The sequence below is a fragment of the Capra hircus genome, chromosome 17 (genome assembly GCF_001704415.2).
Source record: "Capra hircus breed San Clemente chromosome 17, ASM170441v1, whole genome shotgun sequence".
Taxonomy (NCBI): domain Eukaryota; kingdom Metazoa; phylum Chordata; class Mammalia; order Artiodactyla; family Bovidae; genus Capra; species Capra hircus.
Genome location: NC_030824.1, coordinates 14,326,317 through 14,351,793, shown reverse-complemented (window position 1 = coordinate 14,351,793; position 25,477 = coordinate 14,326,317). Strand labels below are relative to the sequence as shown.

Below are 25,477 nucleotides of genomic sequence, written 5' to 3'. Positions count from 1 at the left end.
AAAAGAGAGAGAAATCAACACTCAACCTAGAGTCCTCACTTAAGAGAAGAGGCTCACATCAATTTTCTTTCCCTCCTTGCATCTCAAACCAATTCCATGAGACGTTAGTATTCCTCTCTCCAGATGGGGAAACGGAGGCTCCAAGGGTAAACAGTCGCTTAGAGGTTTAGGCCCTTAAGGGCTGGGAGGAAGCCCTCAACCTGGAACCTCGGCCTCTGACGTGCTACCTCCTTTCCCTGCTAAAAAGGGACTCCAGGAAGAAGGCTCCAGGAAAAATGCCCTGAGGAGACACCTCAGGAATTTAGAATGAGGGGGTGGCAGTGGAGCGGGAGCGGAGCTGGGTCACCACGGAGGCTCTATCCCCCACTTTTCCTGCATCCCCCACACCCTGCAGCTCCTTTGCTGTGCCTTGGTGCACATGGACACCTGCTCACTGAAGGAAAGAAGGCCTTTATCCATAGAAAGCTGGAAAGTCAATGGCTCAGACAGCAAGAGAACAGCAACTCGAGGAGTGGGGTCCAGACCTCCTTTTGGAACCAGGCGCAAGTTTCACCTCTGCAGGAACAAGCACCATACTGGCCCAGAAAATGCCGGCCAAGGAGCTTCAAGAATCACCACTTATAGAAGATTTCCCATAAGCACAGGGATCTGTGAATAGTGTTTACACGCTATTTCAACATTGATCACATCTTACTTTTCGTGTGATTCTGAGTCACGATGTTCCTTAACCTGGATATGTTTTTTAAGATCTTCTACCAAAGAAATGGTGAGTTTCCTAAAGTCAAGGACAAGGCATTTCATGGCTGTATGTCCTCAAAGAGCAGGGATGGAGCATAGGCTCAACACGTGTGTTGAAGGAACACAGTTCCTATGCACAACAGACCAAAACACAGCCTTTCCCTCTAAATGCTTCTGATACCATACTTGAGGGGAATGACATGAGGGTACCCTGTCTTCTTGGAAGAAAAGACCAGAAGCAGCAAACTTAAAAATGGAGTGAAGTGGCCAACAACCCTTTTCCACATCAGCTCCTCTGTCATCTGCTAAGCCAACTACACAGATGTATGAAAAACCGCACACGACCACTCTGGGGGCATGATGGAGGGAGCCTGACCGCAAGGCACCTCCGAAAACAACCTCGACTACAGGCCATGCAGTGGCAAAGAAGAACAGTTCTACGGAAGTGCAGCTTTGGAGTCTCCCAAAACTCACCCCACAATGGGATGTCTGAGACACATTTTGGAGAATGGCTCTTCTGGCCACAGTACGTCCAAATTGCTGAAAATCTGGATTAACTGGGTTTACTTCCAGTTTAGAGAGCCTCACCTGCATTTCGTATCCTCTCTTTGTACTGCTGATCTAACTTCTTCATCCTCTTCTGATATTCTTGTAATGTACCTGATAGAGATTCATAAAATAGTTACTGTGAAGATAAAACTGCTCTACACTTTGGTTCCTAAAATTATTTTCTAGCACCGACAGTGAATGTTTTAAAAATATTAGAGGAAAACACACTGTGAATAGGCACCCACGAACAGAACCATCTCGATTCCTGGGCAAGGCGCACAGCAGAAATCACCCTAATCGTGGTTTTAAGACTCTTGAGCAAGTGAGGAGTCGAAGAAAGGAGCGGCCACCCACCAGGGACCCTCATCATTCGATGCTGCAGCTTTGGTCCACGGGCCTCCCTCTACTGAAGAAGCTCCTTCCCCCATGGTAAGGTCTAGGTCGAGGCCATCCAGTAGAACTTACTGTGCAACAGGGGAAACAGGCTATATGGAACCACTAGTCACATGGGGCAGTTGAACATGGGGCCACTAATCACATACGGCAGTTGAACATGGGGCTAGTACCAGCAAAGAGCTGAATTATTAATTTTATCTAGTCAAATGTAGGCAGCCACACATGGCTAGTGACAGACACTCCAGCACAGAGCCTGATCAAGTGGCTCTTCCCGGAAACAGCCAATGAGGAGGGTCCCAATTCGTGTGGGAAGTTGCTTTCTGATGACTGCTTCAGTGGGATACGTTAATGGCACCTTTTTCACAATTCCTCACTCAACCCTGCCAAGCACACCTTACAGACCTGCTAGAGGGGGCCGTATTTCTTTCTCTGGCAACACCTCCTTTCCCACAGGAAGGAAAACTAAAACAGAGACACGCGATCACAAGTCACAGGAGTGCGTTTCACTCTGCAGGGGAGATCAAGGTTTGCAACCACTGGCCCTGAGCTGTCACAGGGCACCCGGATGAGCTGGTTGCTCCTCACACACAATCTCACTTGCCTCCATGTTCTTCATTTCACAGAACAGAAGATAAATTAAGGAGGAGACAGTGATGTGCCCAAGGTCAAGTTTCTAGAAAGTAGTGAAGGTGGGATTCAAACTCATGACAGGACTTGAGAGCCTGTGCTCTTCCCCCGGTGCTAAACTGCCTCTAGCAGCAAACAGCCTTCAAGAAGGCGCACCCCACCTGTCATTTATGAAACAAAGAGAGCAAACAGGGGATGACCCACAGCTCATTAGCATCTAGTTTAGAAAGAACAGTACAATTATATTTATTCTTGGTAAAAGCATCTCTCCTAAAATCAGCCAGCTTTTGGCATGGTGGTTTTCAGTAGTTGCTCTGCAGGCCTTCAGTGAGATTTCAAAAAAGTCTGAAAATGGCCACTTTAATGACAGCTAAGATCAACCAAACCAAATTTTAAATCACGCCCACTGAGAAGTGAAATACACAGATTTCAAAGGTGTGTAATATTAGGAAGGATGTTTAGAAAAGGATGAAATCCCACACCAACCTTCCTGCAGTTGTTGCAACTGTCTCTTGAGAGAAGCCAGTTTATCCTGATACATCCTGTTTAAAAGAAAAGAAAAAAAAGCCACACTCAGAGACAAAAACAACCAATACCCAAGTCCACAATAATCTGCACACAGAAACTGCCTGGGTTTTTATGGGAATGTCATTAATGTCCTTTAGTGAGAGAGAAAATGAAAGCCTGCTGGTGTTTTAAAATATGCCCACAGCTAAAGGGATCAGAAAGAGATAAGGCCTCTGTGTTCCTGAAAGGCAAGTAATGCTGTGTTCTCTCATCTTTAGAGAATCAGTCTAAAATCCACATATGAAGACACACAAATTTTAATAAAAATAACAATAATAATGTGTTAAGCAAGAATATAAAGAAAAATTGAAAGTGTAATGCCATTTTCTTCAAGATTCAGAAGGGTAACATACACACAAAAACATAAAAAGCATTAAACACGGCTCTGATATCAACTCTGAAATTAGATTATAAACTAAAAGGAGTAAGATTATGCCTCCAACCACATTTTTCTGTATAGATAGCACAGCTGTGTAAGCACTAAGTTAATAAGCCCTCATGTCGTTTTTAAAAACAGTACTCTTTTATGATCTGAGAAATAACAGCAATTCAGTGACAAAAGTAAAAATGCAGATTTGCAGCCCCAGAAGGGTAAGAACACAGCACACTGGAAGCAAAAGAACTTGGCATGTTACTTCTCCCCCCTCGCACTGAATGGATCACAGGCAACTGTGCATCCTGGCAAATCTGCTCAAACTGTGAATGCCACACATAAATTACATTTCAGCCATGTTTTTGCTTCTACCTGAAAAACACACTCAATTTCACGAGAACAAAAAAGACTTGCAACCCAAAAGAACACCGTCCAACAGGTAACAGGAAGGATAGCCTTATGACTGCTCAAATAAGCAATGCAAATACAATCCATCTGTCTATAGGCTGAGGAAGAATAAGAATCTGAGAATGACGGGGAAGCCCAGATTCTTTTAGGGAGAACTCTGATGTACTTTCAGTGCTTTAAATTTAATCAAAATTACTTTCACCATCATCAAATATTAGGGGGTATATTCATTTAAACATGCTAAGAATAGAAGTGGGAAGAGATAGGTAAACTGCACACAAAAAGCCAGTATTTGGAACCCAGTGTTTTAAATTGTCCACCACAGAGTGTGACAGACGACGCCTTTGAATCCTTAGTCTGCCTTTAAAAGAGACTATTAATAGATTCAAGAAGTAAACAATAAGAAAATTCAGATTAGGGAAGAAAACAGGTATGGAAAAATACACCTCAAATGGGTCCAGGTAAGTCAGTAACAAGCCTGGAGAGAGGGCAAGTGAAAGAAAAAAAAAAAAAAAAAAAAGCCAGCAGCACAGTTTCACAGCTAAAGTTGTGAGAAAAATCACATCGATTATTAAAGCCGTTCTCCGTTCAACCCTGGACAGATTTAGCTGAGTTTCCCCTTTATATTCCAAAGCTTGAAAGGGTAACAGAAAGCAGAGGATGGTCACAAAACATTTGCATACGAAAACATTCCCTAACGAAAAGAATGTAGATCATCTAGTTTAAAGGTAAAGAATTTGAGGGCTTCCCTGGAGAAGGAAATGGCAACCCACTCCAGTGTTCTTCCCTGGAGACTCCCAGGGACGGGGGAGCCTGGTGGGCTGCCGTCTATGGGGTCGCACAGAGTCGGACACGACTGAAGCGACTTAGCAGCAGCTGATAGCTCAGTTGGTAAAGAATCTGCCTGCAGTTTAGGAGATTCCAGTTTGATTCCTGGGTCAGGAAGATCCCCTGGAGAAGGGATAGCCTATACATTCCAGTATTCTTGGGCTTCCCTGGTGGCTCAGCTGGTAAAGAATCTGCCTGCAATGCAGGAGACCTGGGTTTGATCCGTGGGTTGGGAAGATCCCCTGGACAAGGAAAAGACTACCCACTCCAGCATTCTGCCCTGGAGAATTCCATGGACTATTTAGTCTACGGGGTCACAAAGAGTCAAAAAGACAACTGAGCAACTTTCACTTCACCTCAAAGAATTTGAAAAGCCAAGGCTAGATTCTCAAAATACATTCCACAAATATTTATCAGATCTGTGTTATGCTCTCTTGAGTGTTGGATAAGAGGGAGTGCTTTCAGTTGCTCTGAGGTGTGGCTCCACCGAGGCTTGGGTGTGGGCGCAGGGTGAGCGGAAAGGGCACTAGAGCAGGAGTCAGGGGCCCGGCCTTGCTCTCCAAGCCTGGTCTCCCGAGCTCTCCAGCGTCTACACGCAGCCCTGCCTTGGTCAGTGCTCAGTGCGGTCACACCCACCTGAGAACCAAGGGACTGCGAAACACCATTTCCCCTCTCCAAGCAACGGTTTCACTTAGACAAGGGGGTGCGGGGAGGGACCAATGCGTCCCCCCTTCCCTCCTCCATGGTCTTCTTCCTCTGGGACAGCTTCCTCCAGGTTCTTTCTAGCCTAACCCTCAAAAGATTCTTATCACAGGAAGACTAGTTAAATGTGACAAATTTAAAGGGGGGAAATTGCACCCACATGCATGGTCTTTGGAAGCACTATGTGAAAACCATTGTTACACCAGGCCACCATTAAAGATGCCCTTGTCAATTCTGTATTCCAAAGAAAAAAAACGTAAAAAATCATACTCACTGTTCCTTCATTTCTACATAGTCTTCTTCATCATGCTTTGCCAGGTCAGTTTCACTAGCATCCTCAGTGTCTGAGCAAAATTAGGGAATAAGTGTTTGTTAAAATCATAATTCACAGAGTTGGTATCACTTGATATAGTGACACTTGACAGACTTCTGAAAAATGAATTTCTACTCAATGCAGACCTGCACGAAGCCATCAAAGAAACAAGAAAGCGCCATTTCCAACTTGTATACAGCCAGACTTATAAAAAGAGCTTGCCTTTATCTGAACTGCAGCCAGAGAACAGGGTGCATCAGACACAACTGGTCACAGTCAAGGCTGTAACTGGCCGAAACAACACTGGCAGTTCAGGAAAAGGAGATGTGGGTGTAAGACTGGAAAACTACAAGCAGCAAGCTTTGCTCCTACTCCAAACAACCTAATACATGCATCCTCTTTTGGTATATGCCCCATTTGAATCCCTATGAGATTTTACATCATATATTCCAGGGGGCGCAGTGGTAAAGAATCTGCCTGCCAATGCAGGAGACTCAAGAGATGGAGGTTCGATCCCTGGTCAGGAAGATCCCCTGGAGAATCCACTCCAGTATTGTTACCTGGGAAATCCCATGGACAGAGGAGTCTGGTGGACTACAGTCCATGGGGCTGTAAAGAATCAGACAGAACTGAGCAAGCACATATACAAAGGAGAATCCAAACCAACTAAAGGAACTCTAACTACAGAAATATTTTCAAAGGGAGAAGGAAGAGGACAAGCATATTAAACCGAAACTGTTTCAGAAGACTAAACAGTTTTTAGAGTAAGCAAATGGCTGGAGTGTCTACCTAATTTCAACAGTCCTATTTGAGGGGGAAACGAAAATCAATTTTTGCTTCACTGCTCCCCCTTGTGGGCATTAAAAGCAATACAAGGGATTCACCTTCAAATTCTCTGGTTAAGCCTTGCCTTCAACCAGAATTGTAGCAAGTTCCTTCAACTTTGTAACTGCACACACAGCTGCCTTCTTAAAGCCTGCTGCAGATCCAATCCTCCATCCCACCTTTCCTCCCTCCTTCAGTGAAGGAGCCTACCCTGAGTAGTACCTGTCTGCCACTCACAGTGAGATGATTAATAAAACATACTCCTGATTCCAGACAGCTGCTCTAGCTTTTGCTCCACCGTGCTATTTTGAGCCAGACCAGTCCACCCAAATGTTGCTCTTTCTCTCTCTTCTTTCTTCTCTCTTGTCCTTTAAAAACTTCACCTTTCTCCTCCTGTGGCCAGCTCCTTCCTCAGTTCCTCAAAAAGTGTTCCTCACACTTGCCAAACTTCAGTAATGATAATATAGACTGTGGGACTGAAAAAATAACACCTGAGCTGCTGCTGCTGCTGCTAAGTCGGTTCAGTCGTGTCCGACTCTTAGCGACCCCACGGACTGCAGCCTACCAGGCTCCTGCGTCCATGGGATTCTCCAGGCAAGAGTACTGGAGTGGGTTGCCATTGCCTTCTCCAACACCTGAGCATCATTAAGCAAATCCGTACCTTCTGCTCCCTGAGCGTGTTTCCCCAATGGTAAACACTGAGTATTTTTATCAAGGACCAGTTCACATCCTTTAAGCCAGTGTGTGTGCTTAGTTGCTAAGTCCTCGCTGGCTCTTTTTGCGACCCTATGGACTGCAGTCCACCAGGCTCCTCTGTCCATGGGATTTCCCAGGCAAGCAAAATGGAGCGGTTGCCATTTTCCTTCTTCAGGGGATTATCCCCACCCAGGGATCGAACCTGTGTCTCCTTCTGTATTGGTAGGGGGATTCTTTACAACTGAACCACTAGGGAAGATCTGCTTTAGGCCTGAAGCTCATTTAATCCTGGCACCTCCGCTAGGAAGCAGGTACTACTGCGAGCCCCACTGCTGTTAGAGAAACTGAGAATCACAAGCTTAAGTAAATTGCCTGATATCATTAAGCTGGGTTCATTGAGCCAAATTTAGATCTAATTCGATCTGGTCGATCTCAGGTCTCCTTTTAACCAACCTGTGAGCGGGGCTGCCTTAAGCATTTTCCGGGGGGGCGGGGGGCGCGTGGGGACACTTTGGTAACTAGGAAGCTAAACTGGGCTTTTGCTCAGATCCTCTCAGGAACTAAACGGCGAGGAGTGCTCAATAGACCCAATGAATGGCGGCTTTCACTCCAACCGGTGAAAAGCTGAAGTTCAAACACAGACAGCTGGGAGGAGACGAGCAGAACCTTAAAGGGACCTACAAGGTCTGATAACAGCTCCTTAAGACCCTTCTCCGCGTTAACTGTCGGCAACCAAGTCCTCAGAGGTTCCCCCTTCCCCAACACAGGTCGGGGGAACTTCCGGGAGCCGCGCTCCTCCGGGCGGCCCCTCCAGCCGACCCCCAAGGCCCAGAAGTTGTCCCCGCCCCGCCCCCAGACAGCCCCACCCCTTCCCGCAGCCGTCCCACCCCGGCCCGGGGCTGCCCAGCCGGCGGGAAGACGGACCTTCGTCCGACTCGCGGCCCCGGCAGCTGCGCTCGTCATCCTCGGCGCTCTCCAGTTCTTCGTCCTCCTCCGGGTAGTACTCCGGGGCCGGCGGCGCTCCAGCCGGGGCCGGAGCAGGCGCCAAAAGCCCCGCAGCACTCATGTCGCCTCCGCCCGAAGCTGAGCGTGCCCCCCGGGAACCACAGCCACCCGCCCTCCAGGCTCTACGTCCGCGTCGCAGCGCCTGAGGGAGCCGCCGACTCCAAGAGCCGGAGCGCCGGCGACCCCTTCCCCGTCTTCGCCAAGCCCCGCCCCGCGCGCCCGCTCTCGGCAACGGGGGCCTCGCGCCTGCGGCAACTTCCGGGTCGCGAGCTGCCTGACGACCGCCTGACTCCGCCATCCTAGAGGGAGTGGCGAGGCCGCCGGTCGCCCTCTTCGCCTTAACGCCATCTCCTTCATCGCCGTCTTTAAAATCCTCGACGGGTAGAGGGGAGGGGCACAGACAGGCTCTCGAGTTAGGCAAATTCTTGGGCAGGCCGGACCGCGGCTAGGACCCTAACGCTCAGAGGCACCTACGGAAACAGCCACCAGGCGGCGCCTGGAGCCAAAACCAGAGATGCTTTTTTAGGGACTTGGGAGGCAAAGGGTTCCTAGGGCTCTCCTACGTAGGTGGAGGTGGGTCTCTAACTTAAACAGGTGAATGGCATGAACCATCCTGTTTATAGGTCGGGAAACCTAGACATTTAGAGTTTGAGTGATCATCCGGAAGAAAAGGAGCCCAGCTCCTCGTCTGACTGCTTAGAGCTTTTGAAGAACTAAAATGAAAACGAAGATGCTAATATTCCATGCTGGAGCCAGCAAAACTGTATTTTCCCAGTCGGTGGGAGGACTTTCCTCTTGTGTAGGTTTGCTCAGTACGGTATTATCTCGATTTTACAGATAAAAGAGCTGTCAGTTTCCTTAAAGAAAAAAAAAAAAAGGTAACGGCCAGCCTGCTTTTGTCACCCCTAGGTCCTCTCCAGTACAGCTGCCTTATATTTCTCAGAATATAAATTTTTTAAAAGGTTGTTTTTCCCAGTCCACTAACTTGCTAACCAACTCTCAACTGAGCAAGTGGAACATGTGCCTGCAGAAAATTAATTAGACACAGGTAAGGAAGGTGCTAGCTGGTAACTTCGAAAAAAAAGTTTAATGTCTGTATGAATTCATTTGTGTGATTACTCTGAGTAGAAGGGGACATGGTATTATAAGCTTTGCTTAATGAACAAATTGAGGATGTCCCTCATCCAGGTGTGTGTAGTAAGAGAAGGGGTAAAAGGGCCCAGAGATGTTTAACGGTTTGTCCAGAGTAACACTATTCTTCATGTTGCACCCAAATCATAGGGCTTCCTTGGTGGCTCAGTAGTAAAGAAACCATCTGCCAATGCAGGAGACTCGAGTTAGACCCTTGGGTCAGGAAGATTTCCTGGTGAAGGATACAGCAGTCCACTCCAATATTCTTGCCTAGGAAATCACATGGTCAGAGGAGCCTGGCAGGCTACAGTTCAGGGAGTCTCAGATACAACTGAGCAACTAAACAAGTCTCCATAAGAAATAATAATGTACAAGCAGTAAAGTTGAACCCAGATGTAAAAGCCAGGATGGAACCCAATATCAGATCCTTTGTGACCAAATTTATCTCTAAATTGGTCCCCATAGGGACTTTTCAAAAAGAAAAATTTATTTCTCATCCCATTTAACATTTCTTATTTTATGCTTTGTTGTAAATAAAATCTTGGCTCTACTTCTGACGGATTCTTCCTCCCAACAAAACTCAAAAATTTTCAGAATGGAATGCTGTAATGTCTTCCCAGAAGTTCAGAGATCTTCTGAAGCTCCTAAATAAGAGGCATTCGCATGGCTAGCTATAGGTCCACCATCTATTTTAAAACTAAAACTTCAAAAACTGTCTCTTGTCCAAAGGATGAAGTCATTTTCTTTTTTTATGCTGTTGGGTCACGTCTAAATTATTTGTAATCAACTATATTGAGCAACTAGAGTTTCCATCAGTAGCAATAACACCAAACAAAGCACCAACATTTTAGAAATCAGAGTTCACTGATACAATGATTTTTTAAAAAAGAGTTGATATCATTGCTAATCGGTTTCCTTTCAAGACACTGGCATGTCTATGTTGCTTACTTTTGTCTACTTAATTGAAAATAGCATCTGTTAATGATCAGGCATTTCTTTTTTATGTAACTAGACAGAACTGAACACTTGCATAGTGTACTTACCCCATTTTTTCCTATCCATATTGCAATTAGTAGGATGAGCTCTTGGGCTTCTCTGGTGGCTTAGTTGGTAAAGAATCTGCCTACAGTGCAGGAGACCTGGGTTCAATCCCCGGGTCAGAAAGATCCCCTGGAGAAGGGAATGGCTAACCACTCCAGTATTCTTGCCTGGAGAATCCCTTGGACAGAGGAGCTGGCGGGGGGGTTGCTACAGTCACGGGGGTTGCAAGGAGTCAGACACAACTGAGCAACTAACACTTTCACATTTTCAGGATGAGCTCTTAACTAATAAATATTTTATAAAGAAAGAGGACCTAGTCAAAAAAATTCTCTCATGACTTTAGTCTTAGCCAACATGTATAGTTGTCTAATATGATTTTGGACAGTCTTTCCCTAGGCCTCTAAAAATCAAGTTCCCCTAAACCCAAGTTTTACCACCTTGAAATCTCTGCATCCCTTCCCAAAAAGGCACTCAGTCACACGGCTCAGGTGCTATCTACAGTATGATCTTAGATCAGTATGATCTTAATTGGAATGAGCATTACTTTAAATAATGATTTTAAATCATACTGTGCCATCCTTCCCTGCTGGCGCAGTGGTAAAGAATCCACCTGCCAATCCAAGAGATGCAGGTTTGATCCCTGGGTAGGGAAGATGACCCTGGAGAAGGAAATGGCAACCCATTCCAGTATTCTTGCCTAGAGAATTCCGTGGACTGAGGACCATGGTGGGCTACAGAGGACCTCCATGGGGTTGCAAAGAGTCGGACATGACTGAGCGACTAACACAACACACAACAATGATTTTAAAATGTTAGGAAAAACCTGAATATTGTTTAGAAAATTTTTGTTAGCAGGAGTTTAAAAACAGTTAATGATGGAGACTTTTGTAAGAGCAAAGTCCTGTATACATCTGACAAGGTTTAGGAACAAACTGTGTTCCTAAAATGAAACAATGTCTTCACAAAAGGCTGAATTGTCAAAGTCCATAAACTTGAAGGTTTAGGGGTGACGGTAGCAGTTTTAGGTTTCATTGACTTAATCAACATAGCCAGTTTCACAAAAATATAAAGAATGACTGAGTTAATAGGATGCACTTTCACCCCTGGCAAGTATCCTCTTGCTGCTTGGGTCAAGATGGGTCTCTCTGGTTATCACGGGTTGCTTTTGGGTCAAAGTTCATTATACTTTGGCCATTAATTCCCACCAAATCATTAAAATCATTTCATGTTGCCCTGAAAAAGAGTAGGTTGAAGCCTTGCTAAAGCTAGCAAGGGTTCCCCTAGCATGCAGTTCCTGTTCCTACTTGTCAAAATGATTATCATAACCCACAAACTAAGTATTTCTTAAGCTTTGTCTTTGTACCTATCAAAATGTGCCTCGTCAGTGTTCACTGCCTAGTTGTGCAGAGTATGCGTGTAGTATATAGACTGTCTTCCCCCAAGTAGCATCAAACTGACGTCTGTAGAACGCCATGCAAGGAAGGGCAACTCCCTAGACAAAGACACTAGAGTTTAAATTCAGGAAACAGTTACAAGTCCTTAGTGAGTAAATGCCATTATCAATTTATGACAGAATCACTTAGAAAGCTGTGCCAGGTATGATGGGGGAATGGGGACCCCAAAGACTCTTAACAAGGGCCTCAGCCTTTGGGAGTCTCCCAAGAAAACTCACAAAGGAGTGCCATGAACCTTGACCCCAACGTAGCACAAACAAGCCAGACCCCACCCCAGGCGGGCCAGTGGGTATCTGAAGGTGCAAGGTCTTCCGCGTCTGAGGAAACCCCGCCCCTCCCTATCCCGCCCACATTCAACTCCGCCAATCCTCGGGAGCCATCGACCGCTCGGCTTCCCAGGCGCCTCCAATCAAGTACCTATATCCGGCCACGGGTCTGTGTCCCACGATCAGGGAAGGTCAGTAGAGAGCCTATCGGAGCCTGACTAGGGGCGTGACCGGGGGCAGGGGGCGGGCAGACTGGGACGATGGGGCGGAGCGCGCTCGGCGCAGTCGGGTGCGATTGGCCACCCCTGGCAGGAGCCGCACCTCGGACAGCAGCAGCGGCTGCCGCGGGAGGGTCTGTGAGGCGCCCGGTGGCGACGGCGGCACTGGGGTCCTGCGCGCGAGAGTGCGACCCGACGCGGAGACCGCGGGCGGACGCTCTGCGCTGCTGGACCGGACATTCAGTGACTGGACCCAGGTATTCACCGGGGAACAAGCGGCAGAAGAGCGACTCGGGAGCAAGTGTGAGAGAGGAAGCGGCGGCCGCGACGCGGGGCCCGGGGTGGTGACAGCAGGTCTGAGGTGAGAGCACCGGGGCGCGAGGAGTTGACAGAGTGAGTCGAGACCAGGGGACCCAGGGCGGAGTGGGGTCGGCGAGTACTCGAGGGAGAGGAGTTCCGGGAGTGGTTTTGACAGTCCGCTCTGTGCAGAGGAGACCCCTCAGAGGGGCCGGCCCCGCGGGCCTGAGAGGGAAACCCCGAGAGGGCTTGGGACAGCGGGTGTGACGGGAGGGGGCCCCCAGAGGAGCTGGGACATCGGGTGTAAGGAGGGAACCCTGAGGAGCTGGGATAGGGGATCTGAGGTTGGGGGGAAACCCTGGGAGGAGTTGGGACGGTGGATCTGAGGGGGGCGAGACCCTGAAAGGAGCTGGGACAGTGGGTCTGAGGGAAGACCCCGAGAGCGGCTGGGAAAGGGGGTTTCAAAGGAGGAGACCCAGAAATGGACCAGGACAGAGGGTCTGAGCGGCAAAGGGGACTCCGAGAGGCTTGGGACAGCAGGTGTGTTGGGGGACACCGAGAGGAGCTGGGACAGCGGCTGTGACGGGGGACCCCTTGGGGGCTGAGGACCTGAGTCTGAGGGGGTCCCCAGGGGCTGCGGCGGAGGTGTGGCCCCGCCCCGCGTGGGCGAGAAAAAGGGGTCTGGGTCCGGGTCGCGGCGCTAGGCGAATCGCGACAGCCGGCCGCCGCTCCCCGGGTGCAGTCAGCTGAGCTTTCTTAGGACCGAGTGGGAGACAGGGGACCGCGGGAGCCCCCAGGACTCCGTGGGTGACTCTGAGGAATGGGGATTATGTAATGACCATCTTCAGGGAGAACACAAGGACTGGAGGGTCTGGGTGAAGTGCGGGGATCCGGGAAAGGGCAGGGGCGAGGGGCTAGGGACCTCTGCTCACTGGCCGCCTCGTTTCCCATCTGTTTCTCCGAGTTGGGCGTGGATACCTTGAAAGTGAGGGGCTTCCTGACTTCAGTAGCTTCCTCAGAGCGTGAAAAGTTGAAGCGGGCTTCTTTCACTCCCACAAACAAGTGGAAAGGGAAGGGCTCCTCTTGGAGATGCAGGTTTTTGATTCATTAGGCTGTTTAAATTTTGATAGATCCTGCTTCTTTTTTCACTTCGGCTCAGCGAGGAGCTCAGAAATTGTTTCAGGTTCGGCAGCATACCAGTATATCAGTGTTTACAAGGCAGACTTAAAGGAACGAATATAGTAAGTTTGACTGTTTATCTTTGATGGAAAGATAGTTGGAAAGTCAAACTAAATTTTGAAAAGAGATATTGGAGCCACTGAACTAACAGCACTTTCCAGTTAGAATTCTTGTCCTAAAAGCTACCAGGACTGAACTTTAGGCATAATTCCAGGACAAGCTAAGGAGAGAGAGAAGCCTATTTAAACCAGACACTATGCGCTGGTGGACGGAGAAGGCAATGGCACCCCACTCCAGTACTCTTGCCTGGAAAATCCCATGGACGGAGGAGCCTGGAAGGCTGCAGTCCATGGGGTCGCTGAGGGTCGGACACCACTGAGCAACTTCACTTTCACTTTTCACTTTCATGCATTGGAGAGGGCAATGGCACCCCACTCCAGTATTCTTGCCTGGAGAATCCTGGGACGGGGTAGCCTGGTGGGCTGCCGTCTATGGGGTCGCACAGAGTTGGACACGACTGAAGTGACTTAGCATAGCATGCGCTGGTAGAAAGCAAGTGTATGTCTACTAAAATGCTAAAACAAATAGTGGAAAGCCATAGAGGGTGGGAAATGGGGGGCAGCCTCCTACTTTGACAGATGTGAATATTAATGACCAGGCTAGTTGTTCAGAATACTTAGGATATGTTAATACTGTCCTGACTACCTTTCCAGTGTTCTCTTGAATGCACATGCTTTGTTATGATTGTTCCCAGGGGTTTTACATTTGAATTTTTTAACCTTTTCTGTGTGTTGCTTCTCCTCACCCCTTATCTTGCGACAGGTTTCTTTTTCATAGAAGTAGACTTAGAAAATGATGGCTTGGGGGAGATACTGGGGAATGATCCCCTCCAATATTCTTGCGTGGAGAATCCCATGAACAGAAAAGCTATAATCCATAGAGTCCCAAAGAGTCCAACAGGACTGAAGTGACTTATCTCACATAATTACCCTATCATTTTGCAGTTATTTAGATATCTTTATTTCAGGTTGAAAATAATGTCTTATTAGAAGCCTTTGCCTGTGTTCAGTAATGGGCAGCTAAGAAGAAGAAAGAAATACTGTATTATTTCTCAAAGACATAATATAGAAGGCTTACAGATAACTGCATGTTTAAATCCAAGACAAAAATTACTGAAGATATCTTATATTAGGGTGATAATAAGTAGAGGTAATGTATCATTTGAGGATTTTCATTTGATATTACCTGATACAGAACTGTTTTGTATCAGGTACAATGGTTTCAGAGAGTGTGGAGTTTGGTGTGGTTATGAAAATTCCACCAGAAAGAGAAAGGACTTTTCTTTCTGAGAAGTCCTCAGAAACAGAAGTTATGGTGATGAGAGGAACAAATACACAAATACAAATAGTAGATACACAAAAACAAATTTAAAATATGAGAGACTATGTTTAAGATGTAAAAAGTGTAACATTTTTACATTAAATTTATTTTTCCAGAACCCTACGTATAAGTAAAAGGAGGGTTAGTTAACTCCAGAGGGTTATTTACAAGGGGCATGAGTGCTTAGTTGACTCTGACTCTTTGCGACCATCTGGACTGTAGCCCACCATGGTCCTCTGTCCATGGTATTCTCCAGGCAGGAATGCTGGTGTGGGTTGCCATTTCCTTTTCTAAAGCATCTTCCTGACCCAGGGATCAAACTCATATCTTCTGCATTGGCAGGCAGATTCTTTACCACAGAACTACCTGGAAAGCCTAGGTTTATAAGGGGCATGTATTCATTATGTAATGCATGTAATGTATGAAATAGTCTGTAGAGGGATTGAGAATCTTAGTAACAATAATCCTGCAAAGTAATAGAAATGTTTGAGCAGATAAGCTCTTCCATCATCCTTGTTAGCTTGTTTCTGTCTGGTACAAATGGTGGTCTCTCAAGATGAAATTTTAGTTCCTTCTAAGAAAAGAAAATATTCTGGTACTCCCCTGAGTGATTACTAAACCAGTCATTTAAACCGTGTTATGCTATGGTATTGACCCAGAGACGATGACAAGAGAACCCTTGTAATAGAATTTTTAATGATAGGCAGGGCCCATAATAACTTTTTATTCCTGGGGACATGGGGTGGAGGTAGGGGAGGTTGGTTAGAAGGGTAGCAATTTTGTGGGAATTTATTTTCATTTGTTTCACAAAATAAAACTACACTTTAAGAAGCTATTAATATGTAAATTAGTGAAACCTGTGCTCATTATACGTGTTAATTTTTGATTGAAAAAAATATAATCAAAAGCAGAGATTAAGAAGGAGCCTCATCTTTCCATATGAATGCTTATAACCACCAGAGAATACATGCTGTTTTAGTTTAGAGTTCTTAAATAATTCTTAGTTTAGCAGGATGCAGGTACTGCCTAGTAAATGCAATAACCCATTTTATACTTTCTTTAGCACTTGAGTCATATACAGTCAAATCATTGTAATCTCAGAGTCTACCTTAATTCTTAGTTTAGCAGGATGCAGGTACTGCCTAGTAAATGCAATAACCCATTTTATACTTTCTTTAGCACTTGAGTCATATACAGTCAAATCATTGTAATCTCAGAGTCTACCTTATCTAATTTGGCTTAATTTTTAAGCCAACCTGAAAAAAGGTCTCTTACTTGCCACTGTTCATAACTTGTTGGTTTCAGTGATATGGGAAAATGAATGAAAAGTAACTATTGGTACTTTGACTTTAGGGTCTTTTTAGAGTTTATTTTATAGACATTAAAATCATCTTTCCTTTATAATCTTTTCCTTCAGTCTGTTTTTTCCCTCCCCCTAAAAAGAAAGCAGATGGACAGAGGGAAAGCTTTCATCAAACAGTGTTTTGTGACTGTTCTAAAAGAAGACTTCTTTTCAGTCTTCAATGAGAGAGTCCCACTGTAGTTTTGAGTTATGGGATATTGTACAATTGCATTTCTTCATGGAAAGTGTAGTTTGTGATTATTTAGCTTTAACATTCATTTAATTGGTTACTTTGTCATTTGTAAGGATATGTTAAAAATTTGTTACAGTTTTCAAACTCGAACTCATTGTAGTAAAAAAAAAAATTTACTTATGTCTAATGATGGATTAGATGCATTGAATTAATGGACCAAAATATGATGTAACTCACTTACAGGCTATGGACAACAAATTAAAAGTAACAAGTATTCAGAAATTTTATGATAGTAGGAATTAAATTGATTATCATTCCAGCTACATGTTTTTAAAGTTACCTAAATACTTTATAAATCAACCTAATGCATTTTTTTTTCTGTCTGACCTGAGATTTGTTAGAAGTGAGTATATTTAAAGTCTTTGTAAATTATTTCTATTTTACGTCAGAATGGCATAGGGGTCAGTTTCATGATACGCAGATCAACTCCTAACCATTATCCCCTTTCTCACAGATACACATTTATCATCCCTAGAGTGAGAAGAGAGGTAATAAACATTTTACACCTAGCAAAACCTACTCACAGGTGGCTCATGTCAGTTTAGCTCCTAACATTGGAACTGATACATTGTAGCCTAGTGTTTGGGAACCTTTCACCTAACCCCTGGCCTCAGTAAAAATGATGGATAGCAAAATCAACCCCATATTTGTTATGCTTACTATTTTAGTCACTTATCAAAGTACTCATTAGAAGATTTCAGTTTTACTTTCTCACACTATTTTTGACAGACAGGGGGATAACCTTTTATTTCCAAATCAAACTAGGACTCTGTGCAGTATTTATTTTTACATGTTTCATTTTCTGTCTAATGACACTGGCTTTTGTCCATAGCAATCAAGGCTTATGACAATTCAAATACATTTTATTTACCCATTACAATAGATGGCACTAATCAAGACAGAATGCTTTCTTAAATACACTAATAACCTAATTGGTCTCGGCAGTAGGCATACAAAACAGAATTGGAGTTCATGGCCAGTTTTTCATTCTATTGTGAATATTTGCCTTTACTTCTTGAAGATGTTCTGTGTAAATACACAAATATTTCCCCAGACCACATAAATAGTTTTTAACTCTTCTAGATCAAGATTTAATAGCAAGCACAGAGTATGAAGGGTGCTCACTAGATGTCAGTTGAATGAATGTGAATGAATTAATGATAGGCAAATTATTAGATTATATTTATGTTCACATTTAGTTTCATGTTTTCACTGAGGGCTTTTAGTGCATCAAAAGAGTGTTAAAAGAATGATTCTATTGGAACCCAAGAACAAATGTTAGCATTATTTATCTGCCATGTAGGAAACAGCATGATACATTGAAAAGAGAAAGGGCCTGAGACTCAGACCCAGGCACCTATTTTGGCTTTATCACTATGCCAGCTGGCTTATCCTGGTTAAGTTACTTAAGTGTTTAAAGCTCTCAGTTCTCTCATCTGTAAAACAAAAATATGGGCCTCACAAGATTCTTATAAGGAATAGTGAAGTGATGGTTGCTCAGTCGTGTCTGACTCTTTGCGACACCATGGACTATTCAGTCCGTGGAATTCTCCAGGCCAGAATACTGGAGTAGGTTGCCTTTCCCTTCTCCAGGGGATCTTCCCAACCCAGGAATCAAACCCAGGTCTCACACATTGCAGGTGGGTTCTTTACCAGCTGAGCCCTTATGGCTTATAAGGAATAAATGATGCAATTTATGTAAAGCACCAAGTACAGTGATAAATGCATAGGTGTTTAACAAGTGATAGCTGCTTATTATTTTAATCACTTGAAACCATTTTTCAGTGCTGTTTTTGCTCTATCCTCAGTATCTAATCACTTGCTGTATCCCGTGGCTCCTGGCTCCAAAAAGAATAATTAATAGGTCACACGTAGGGAAATTGAGACTCAGTATGAGTGACTTCCTGGAATTTCATTGCATTCACTAGCTTTATTAACAGCGTACTTCTTAAGGCCCACTTGACTTTGCACTCTAGAATGTCTGGCTCTGGGTGACTAACCACACCATTGTAGTAATCCACTTCATTAAGATCTTTTTTATACAGTTCTTCTGTGTTTTCTTTACATCTCTTCTTGATTTCTTCAGCGTCTACTAGGTCTTTGCCATTTTTATCCTTTATTGTATCCGTCTTTGGGCAGAATGCTCCCTTGATGTTTCCAGTTTTCCTGAAGAGCTCTCCAGTCTTTCCCCTTTTGTTGTTCTGTTGTTAATCATTGTTCTTTGAAAAAGGTCTTCTTTTCTCTTCTAACTATTTTTTGGAACTCTGCATTTAAATGGATGTACCTTTCCCTGTCTCCCTTGCTTTTTGCTTCTCTTCATTCTTCCACTATTTGTAAAGCCTCCTCAGATAACCACTTTGCCCTCTTACTTTTCTTTTTCTTTGGGATGGTTTTGTTCGCCTCCTTCTGTACAATATTACGGACCTCTGTCCCTAGTTCTTCAGGATCCCTGTTAACTAGATCTAGTCCTTTGAATCTATTCATTACCTCTTCTGTAAATTCATACGGGAATTGATTTAAGTCATACCTGCTGGCCTATTATTTTTCCCTGTTTTCTTTAGTTTAAGCCTGAATTTTGCTTTGAGAAACTGATGATCTGAGCCATAGTCAGCTCCAGGTCTTTTTTTTGCTGACTGTATACAGCTTCTCCATCTTCAGCCTCAAAGAATGTAATCAATTTGATTCAAATCCTTAAAGGATGATGCCAGCAAGGTTTTGCATTCGTTATGTCAGCAGATCTGGAAGACCCAGCAGTGGCCACAGGACTGGAAAAAATCAATTCTCACCCCACTCCCTAAGAAGGGTAGTACCAAAGAATATACTAACCATTGGACGGTTGCACTCATTTCCCATGCTAGTAAGATCATGCTTAAAATCTTGCATGCTAGGCTTCAGCATTATGTGAACAAAGAACTTCCACATGTCCAAGCTGGGTTTAGAAAAGGAAGAGGAACTAGAGATCAAATTGCCAACATTTTCTGGATTACAGAGAAAGCAAGGAAATTTCAGAAAAACATCTATTTCTGTGCCATAGACTGTGCTAAAGCCTTTGACTATGTGGATCATGACAATCTATGGAAAGCTGTTAGAGAGATGGGAATACCAGACTATCTTACCTATCTCCTGAGAAACCTGTATGCAGGTCAAGAAGCAACAGTTAGAACTTTATATGAGACAACTGATTGGTTCAAAATCAAGAAAGGAGTACGACAGGGCTGTCTGCCGTCATCGTTTGTTTAACCTATATGCTGAGCACATCACAAGAATTGCCGGGCTAGATGAGTGACAAACTGGAATCAAGTCAACAACCTCAGATATGCAGATGTTACCACCCTAATGGCAGTAAGTGCTGCTGCTGCTGCTGCTGCTAAGTCACTTCAGTCATGTCCGACTCTGTGCGACCCCGTAGACGGCAGCCCACCAGGCTCCCCCATCCCTGGGATTCTCCAGGCTAGAACACTGGAGTGGGTTGCCATTTCCTTCTCCAGTGCATGAAAATGAAAAGTGAAAGTGAAGTCGCTCAGTGGTGTCCGACCCTCAGCGACCCCATGGACTGCAGCCTTCCAGGCTCCTCCATCCATGGGATTTTCCAGGCAAGAGTACTGGAGTGGGGTGCCATTGCCTTCTCAGAATGGCAGTAAATGAAGAGGAACTAAAGAGCCTCTTGATGAAGGTGAATGAGGAGAGTGAAAGAGCGAACTTAAGACTTAAAAATACTAAGATCTTGGCATCCAGCCCCATTACTGCATGGCAAATAGAAGGGGAAAAGGTGGAAGTAGTGACAGATTTCCTCTTCTTTGGCTCTAAAATCACTGCAGATGGTGGCTGCAGCCATGAAATCAGAAGACCATTGCTTCATGGCAGGAAAGTGATGACAAACCTAGACAGTGTGCTGAAAAGGAGAGACAAAGGTCTGTATAATCAAGGCAATGGTCTTCCCAGCGGTCATGTATTATTGTGAGAGCTGGACCACAAAGAAGGCAGAACACCAAAAAATTGATGCCTTCGAACTGTGGTGCTAGAAAAGACTCCTGAAAGTCCCCTGGACTACAAGGAGAACAAACCAGTCAATCTTAAGGGAGATCAACCCTAAATACTCACTAGAAGGACTGATGCTGAAGCTGAAGCTCCAGTATTTTGGTCATCTGATGTGAACAGATGACTCATTGGAAAAGTCCCTGATGCTGGGAAAGATTGAGGGCAGAAGGAGAAGAGGACGTCAGAGGATGAGATGGCTGGGTGGCATCACCGATGCAATGAACATGAACTTGGGCAAACTCCTGGAGATGGTGAGGGACAGGGACGCCTGGTGTGCTGCAGTCCATGGGGTTACAAAGAGTCAGACACGACTGGGCGACGGCCATACCAACAGTGGCAAACTTGACCACTGTAACCTAGATCTGGTTTTTCAACTCAATACATGTTTTACTTTATATTTCTTAAAGGTCCAAGAAAAAGCTAATGAAAGCCCAAAATATGTGCTCAGAAAGGTCTACTGTGACAAGTTTCCAGTCTCCTCTTTTTTGTTCTTCCTGTATATACTATTGCTCTCTTATTCCCCCTAAAATACAGCTCTGATTTTGTCACTTCTGTGTTCAAAACTTTTAATACCCCGTGGCCTACTAAATTCAGTACAGATTTATCAACCTGTTTAATGTTCCTATAGCCCCATAATCCATCTATATCTCTATCTGTATATATCTATATCTATCTCCTGTGCCCCAGAACAGCCTGCTTACAGCCAAGCACTTACTGATTCCACCTTCATGCCTTTGTTCCTGCTGTTTCTTTTCCCTGGAATGCCTTTTCTATTCCTCATATTTCAGAGTTCAGTTTGTGGGATCTTAGTTTCCCCAAGCAGTGATCAAACTCGGGTCCCCAGCAGTCAAAGTGCTGAGTCCTAACCACTGGGACTACCAGGGAATTCCCGCAGATCTAATTTTAACGCCATCTTTCCTGAGTCCTTCTCTGATCATCTTCTTGCTAATCTCTCCTCTAAATTCCTTAAGTGCTTACTTTGTACATTTTCTTATTTTTATCCTTATCTTTCATATTGCATTCTTCTCTATACTGGAGAGGACACCATTCTGACACACCAGATATTTAATTTATGTTTTTGTTTGTCTTATGTCCCTCCACTAGAATTTAGACTCCATGAAAGCAGAGATTTTCTTATTCATTGCTTTCTCCCAACTCATGAAACAGTGCCTACCTAGCATGTAGTGGTGGTAGTGTAGCCACTAAGTTGTGTCTGACCCTTATAACCCCAAGAACTGCCTGCCAGATTCCTTTGTCCATGGGATTTCCCAGACACGAATACTGGAGTGAGTTGATCTTTCTTTCTCCAGGGTATCTTCCCGACCCAGGGATCAAACCCCTGTCTCCTGCATTGCAGGAGTATTCTTTAGTGACTGAGGCACCAGGGAAACATGTAGTAGTTGCTCAATAAAGGTTTCTTGACTCACTAAATGGATGAATTTGGCTCTGGGAATTTCTCCCATTTGTTGTCTAAAAAGAAGGTTTTGTTATTTGAAACATAAAAAATAAAATCCTAAGGAAATGAAGCATAGCTGGGAAGAGTAGAGTTTATCCATATATTTTATTCTCTGGGCTTTACATTGTTTTGAGCAGCCCTGAATTTATTGTATTTTTGTTTTACTGAATACAAATAAAAGCCATTCCTACCATGACATCATACATCCAAGATGATTGTGTCCCAGTCCGGCTACAATCTAAGAAAACAACATTCCTTGTAATAAAATCTAATGGAAGCTTCTAACATGGCCCTGAGGCAGTAAAGACTTATAAGACCAAAATGATAACAAAATTCAGTACAGGGGCATTATCCCATTAAGAGCACTTCATTTATTTTTCTTAGCTGCTGATATTAACCCTGAAAATTGGTCAAATCAAGCTCCTGATGTTAATTTGGGGTTATCAGTTTTCTGCATGTACAAGTAATTGGGTTTGAAATGTGTTTTAAGCCTGAATTAAAAGAACTTAGTCACTGGTGACTCATGGTGAGAAGTTTTTCCTTTTCCCTGCTGGAACATACGCCATTGCTGCCAACCTGGCCTTTTTGAAACACTGCAAACATAAAGAATCTTGTTTTTCTGTACTAGGTTCTAGAAAAGTTCTTTAAGGTTTAAGGTGGCATGGCCTTAATTACAGTGCATTTTAGCTTTGTATAAAAAGCACTACGATTGACTTTCCAAATTTCCATACAATTTTTTTTTGTCTCTGCCTTTAGGGAAGTTTTCTCATTATATATGAAATAGGCAAAAGTCTACCAGACAGTGTATGAATGACCACAGGGATTTTGTTTTGTTCACTACTATATTCTTAGTGCCTAAATAGAGCTTTCCACAGAGAAAGCAATTAATACATATTTGTTGAGTAAAGTCACAAATATTGTTTAATAACAGTGCGTCTTAGAAAGATCATGAACATCTACTAAAATAAATTTTCTCCAGCCGTTTTGAATTAGGTAATCATCAATTCACAATCAGTCTAGTTCGGGAGGCTCTTGGTATTAGCCCAGGGTAGTTCTGCCCCAATAGTTCCCAGCATTGATTGTGCCAACCTGAAATCTCCTTTAGCGGTTCACTTACCAAAGGAAGGGTAAATCGGCAACACCCATAGGCACTTGCACCTGTGGGAACCAATGGGCGTCGTAACAGGAAATACTTGAGCTTGCAATACAGATAGTCATGAGCAGCGCCCAGGTCACGCCGCTTTTATCTGCAGTTCCTTATTCGGATTGTACAAGGTTTCGTGGAGTTGGGTTTTTTTGCTTGTTTGTATATGTGTATATATATATATATAAGTTTAAAAGAGAACAACTTTAAATTTGAAAATTGAACTGTGAATGCTGACTGGCATCATCTTCATTATCAAGGAACTGGTGAGTTGTCTTTTCCTTTCTCTTCCTTCTAACGTTTCTTTTCCTTCTAATGTTGTGTACCCTGAAACCTCACTCCAGCGCACAGAGGGGATTAGACAGAGGGTGCGTAAATGTACAATAACTAAAACTTAAGCTGATGTTATCAACAATAACAACCAGTTCTGATATTTACATGATACCATAACAGTAGGCATTGGTAGGATTTTGTAGTTTTTACCTTAAGGTTCTTTTAGCTTGAGCTGGTTTTCCTCTGTTGTGGGGACAGGAGAAAAAGAATCAGGAAAAGTTTTCAGAAAATTCTTTCCAAAATGTCGAAATGTAAAGCTATATAAAATGCTGTTGACGTTAACTGTCTGACCAGGAAGTACTCTCTTAAAGCCTCATTTATAAAACTGTGTCTATAATAACTTCCTTTCTCGGGATGAAGGTGCTGATAGCATGATCTTGTTCTTACAACTTAAGTGGAATTCAGTTTTATCTTTCCTAAGTGAATAAGAGGCTGCCTTTTAAAGAAAGCCATCTCTGGGGCAATCTTACTGACTGCTGTAGCTAAGTAAAGAGTTTTAAAGTCTTTAGGATGTCGAATGGGGAATGTAGGACATGCATTTGAGAAGATCTACTTAGAGTAAGCTTGGTGTTTTGTTTTAAATGTAATGTTTTATTATAAATATAGTTTGTGTCTAAACATAGCTAATAAACACTGTTGAGTTTCATGTGAATATTTATGGCCTTAACTCAAAAGTCCAGCTGAGAGTAATCAACCTAAAAATTCACTGGATTCATATGCTCTATTTATTTTAATTTGTAGTTTGATATTCTACAAATAACTATTAGTGGGGATTATTTTCAAATTGTTTTATTTTTTCCTTTCTCCTGGATAAGTAAGGTAAATATTAAGCTGCAAATAAAACATCAAAATCTTGTCAGAAGAGTTTTTTAAACACAAATTTTAAATATACTGAAGGCCACTTTTATTAAATGGATGCAGTTTTTGGTAATGAATGATATTATTACTCTAAGACAACAGTTCAAAATTAGGTTACTTAAAACAGCACACTTGTTTATCCTGGAGAGCTTAAAAAATAACAAGCCACTTCCCATTTTTCTTCTTTCACAGAAAGGGATAAAAGGAGAGAAAGCAAAGCAGTTTTTTTTTTTTAATGTAATATCACATTTAGAGACAGAAAAGTCAGAAGATTTGATCACATTTACTTTGTTTTGTAATTTTTTTTCTTTAGTAGTAAGGGTAGTTTACTTATTAAAGTATAAAAATAAAATATCTTAGGCATGAGGTAATAATTTATGGGACTGCTCCAGTCCAAGAGATGAAATTAGATGAAGTAGGCAAGTGGATACTTTTTTAATATCTCATACTTTGTATGTCATTCGTAATATTTTATAAACCGGGAAAGCTACCTTAACAGTTTTTCCCAAATTTACTAGACTCTTGGAACATGGTTTAAATGAAATGTGTATAACCCTGACTTCTAAACTCCTGATATTTTATGTAAAGTCTTTATCTGTAAAGTCTTATGATGGTACATAGGATTGTTGTTGCTGTTCTGTCGCTAAGTCGTTTCCAACTCTTTGTGACCTTATCGACTGAAGGCATGCCACGCTTCCCTGTCCACTGTCTCCCAGAGTTTGCTCACATCCATGTTCATTGATTCAGTGATGCCATCCAACCATCTCATCCTCTGCTGCCCTCTTCTCTTTTTGCCCATAGTCTTTCCCAACATCAGGGTCTTTTCCAATGAGTCAGATGCATAGGATACATTTTCATTCAAGAAGCATTGCAGTGGATATTACTGATTTGGGGACGCTAGTCTTTCTAACATATAAAAAGGAAATCAAAACCTTCAAATAATCTTTGAAATATGATCATATTGCATTTTTTTCTTCATATTTATGAATGTTAAAAATCTAAAAGAGCAAATTAGGTAAATTTCAGTATTCACTGATAAGGAGGACTTTTGTGATTGTCT

General features: G+C 43.4%; 2 protein-coding genes across 4 annotated transcripts in view; one reads left to right on the top strand and one right to left on the bottom strand.

The window, feature by feature from the left end:
- SUDS3 (SDS3 homolog, SIN3A corepressor complex component) overlaps positions 1-8,887 on the bottom strand; it is a 37,646-nt gene extending 28,759 nt beyond the window's left edge. The window contains exons 1-4 of the mRNA XM_005691457.3: positions 7,947-8,887; positions 5,463-5,532; positions 2,797-2,852; positions 1,327-1,398 (exon numbers count right to left, since the gene is read on the bottom strand). Of these exons, the coding sequence (XP_005691514.3) occupies positions 1,327-1,398; positions 2,797-2,852; positions 5,463-5,532; positions 7,947-8,325 (577 nt within the window). The 5' untranslated portion in view covers positions 8,326-8,887. The remainder of the gene's footprint in view (positions 1-1,326; positions 1,399-2,796; positions 2,853-5,462; positions 5,533-7,946) is intronic.
- The window catches only part of TAOK3 (TAO kinase 3), a 186,205-nt gene continuing 172,942 nt past the window's right edge, over positions 12,215-25,477 (top strand). Inside the window, exon 1 of one of the 3 annotated variants that reach the window (XM_018061226.1) lies at positions 12,215-12,394. The gene's annotated coding sequence lies outside the window, so the exon portion shown is untranslated. Of the gene's footprint in view, positions 12,499-23,427; positions 23,493-25,477 lie in introns of those variants that run through there. The other 2 variants (XM_018061224.1, XM_013970656.2) reach the window with 2 other exon arrangements.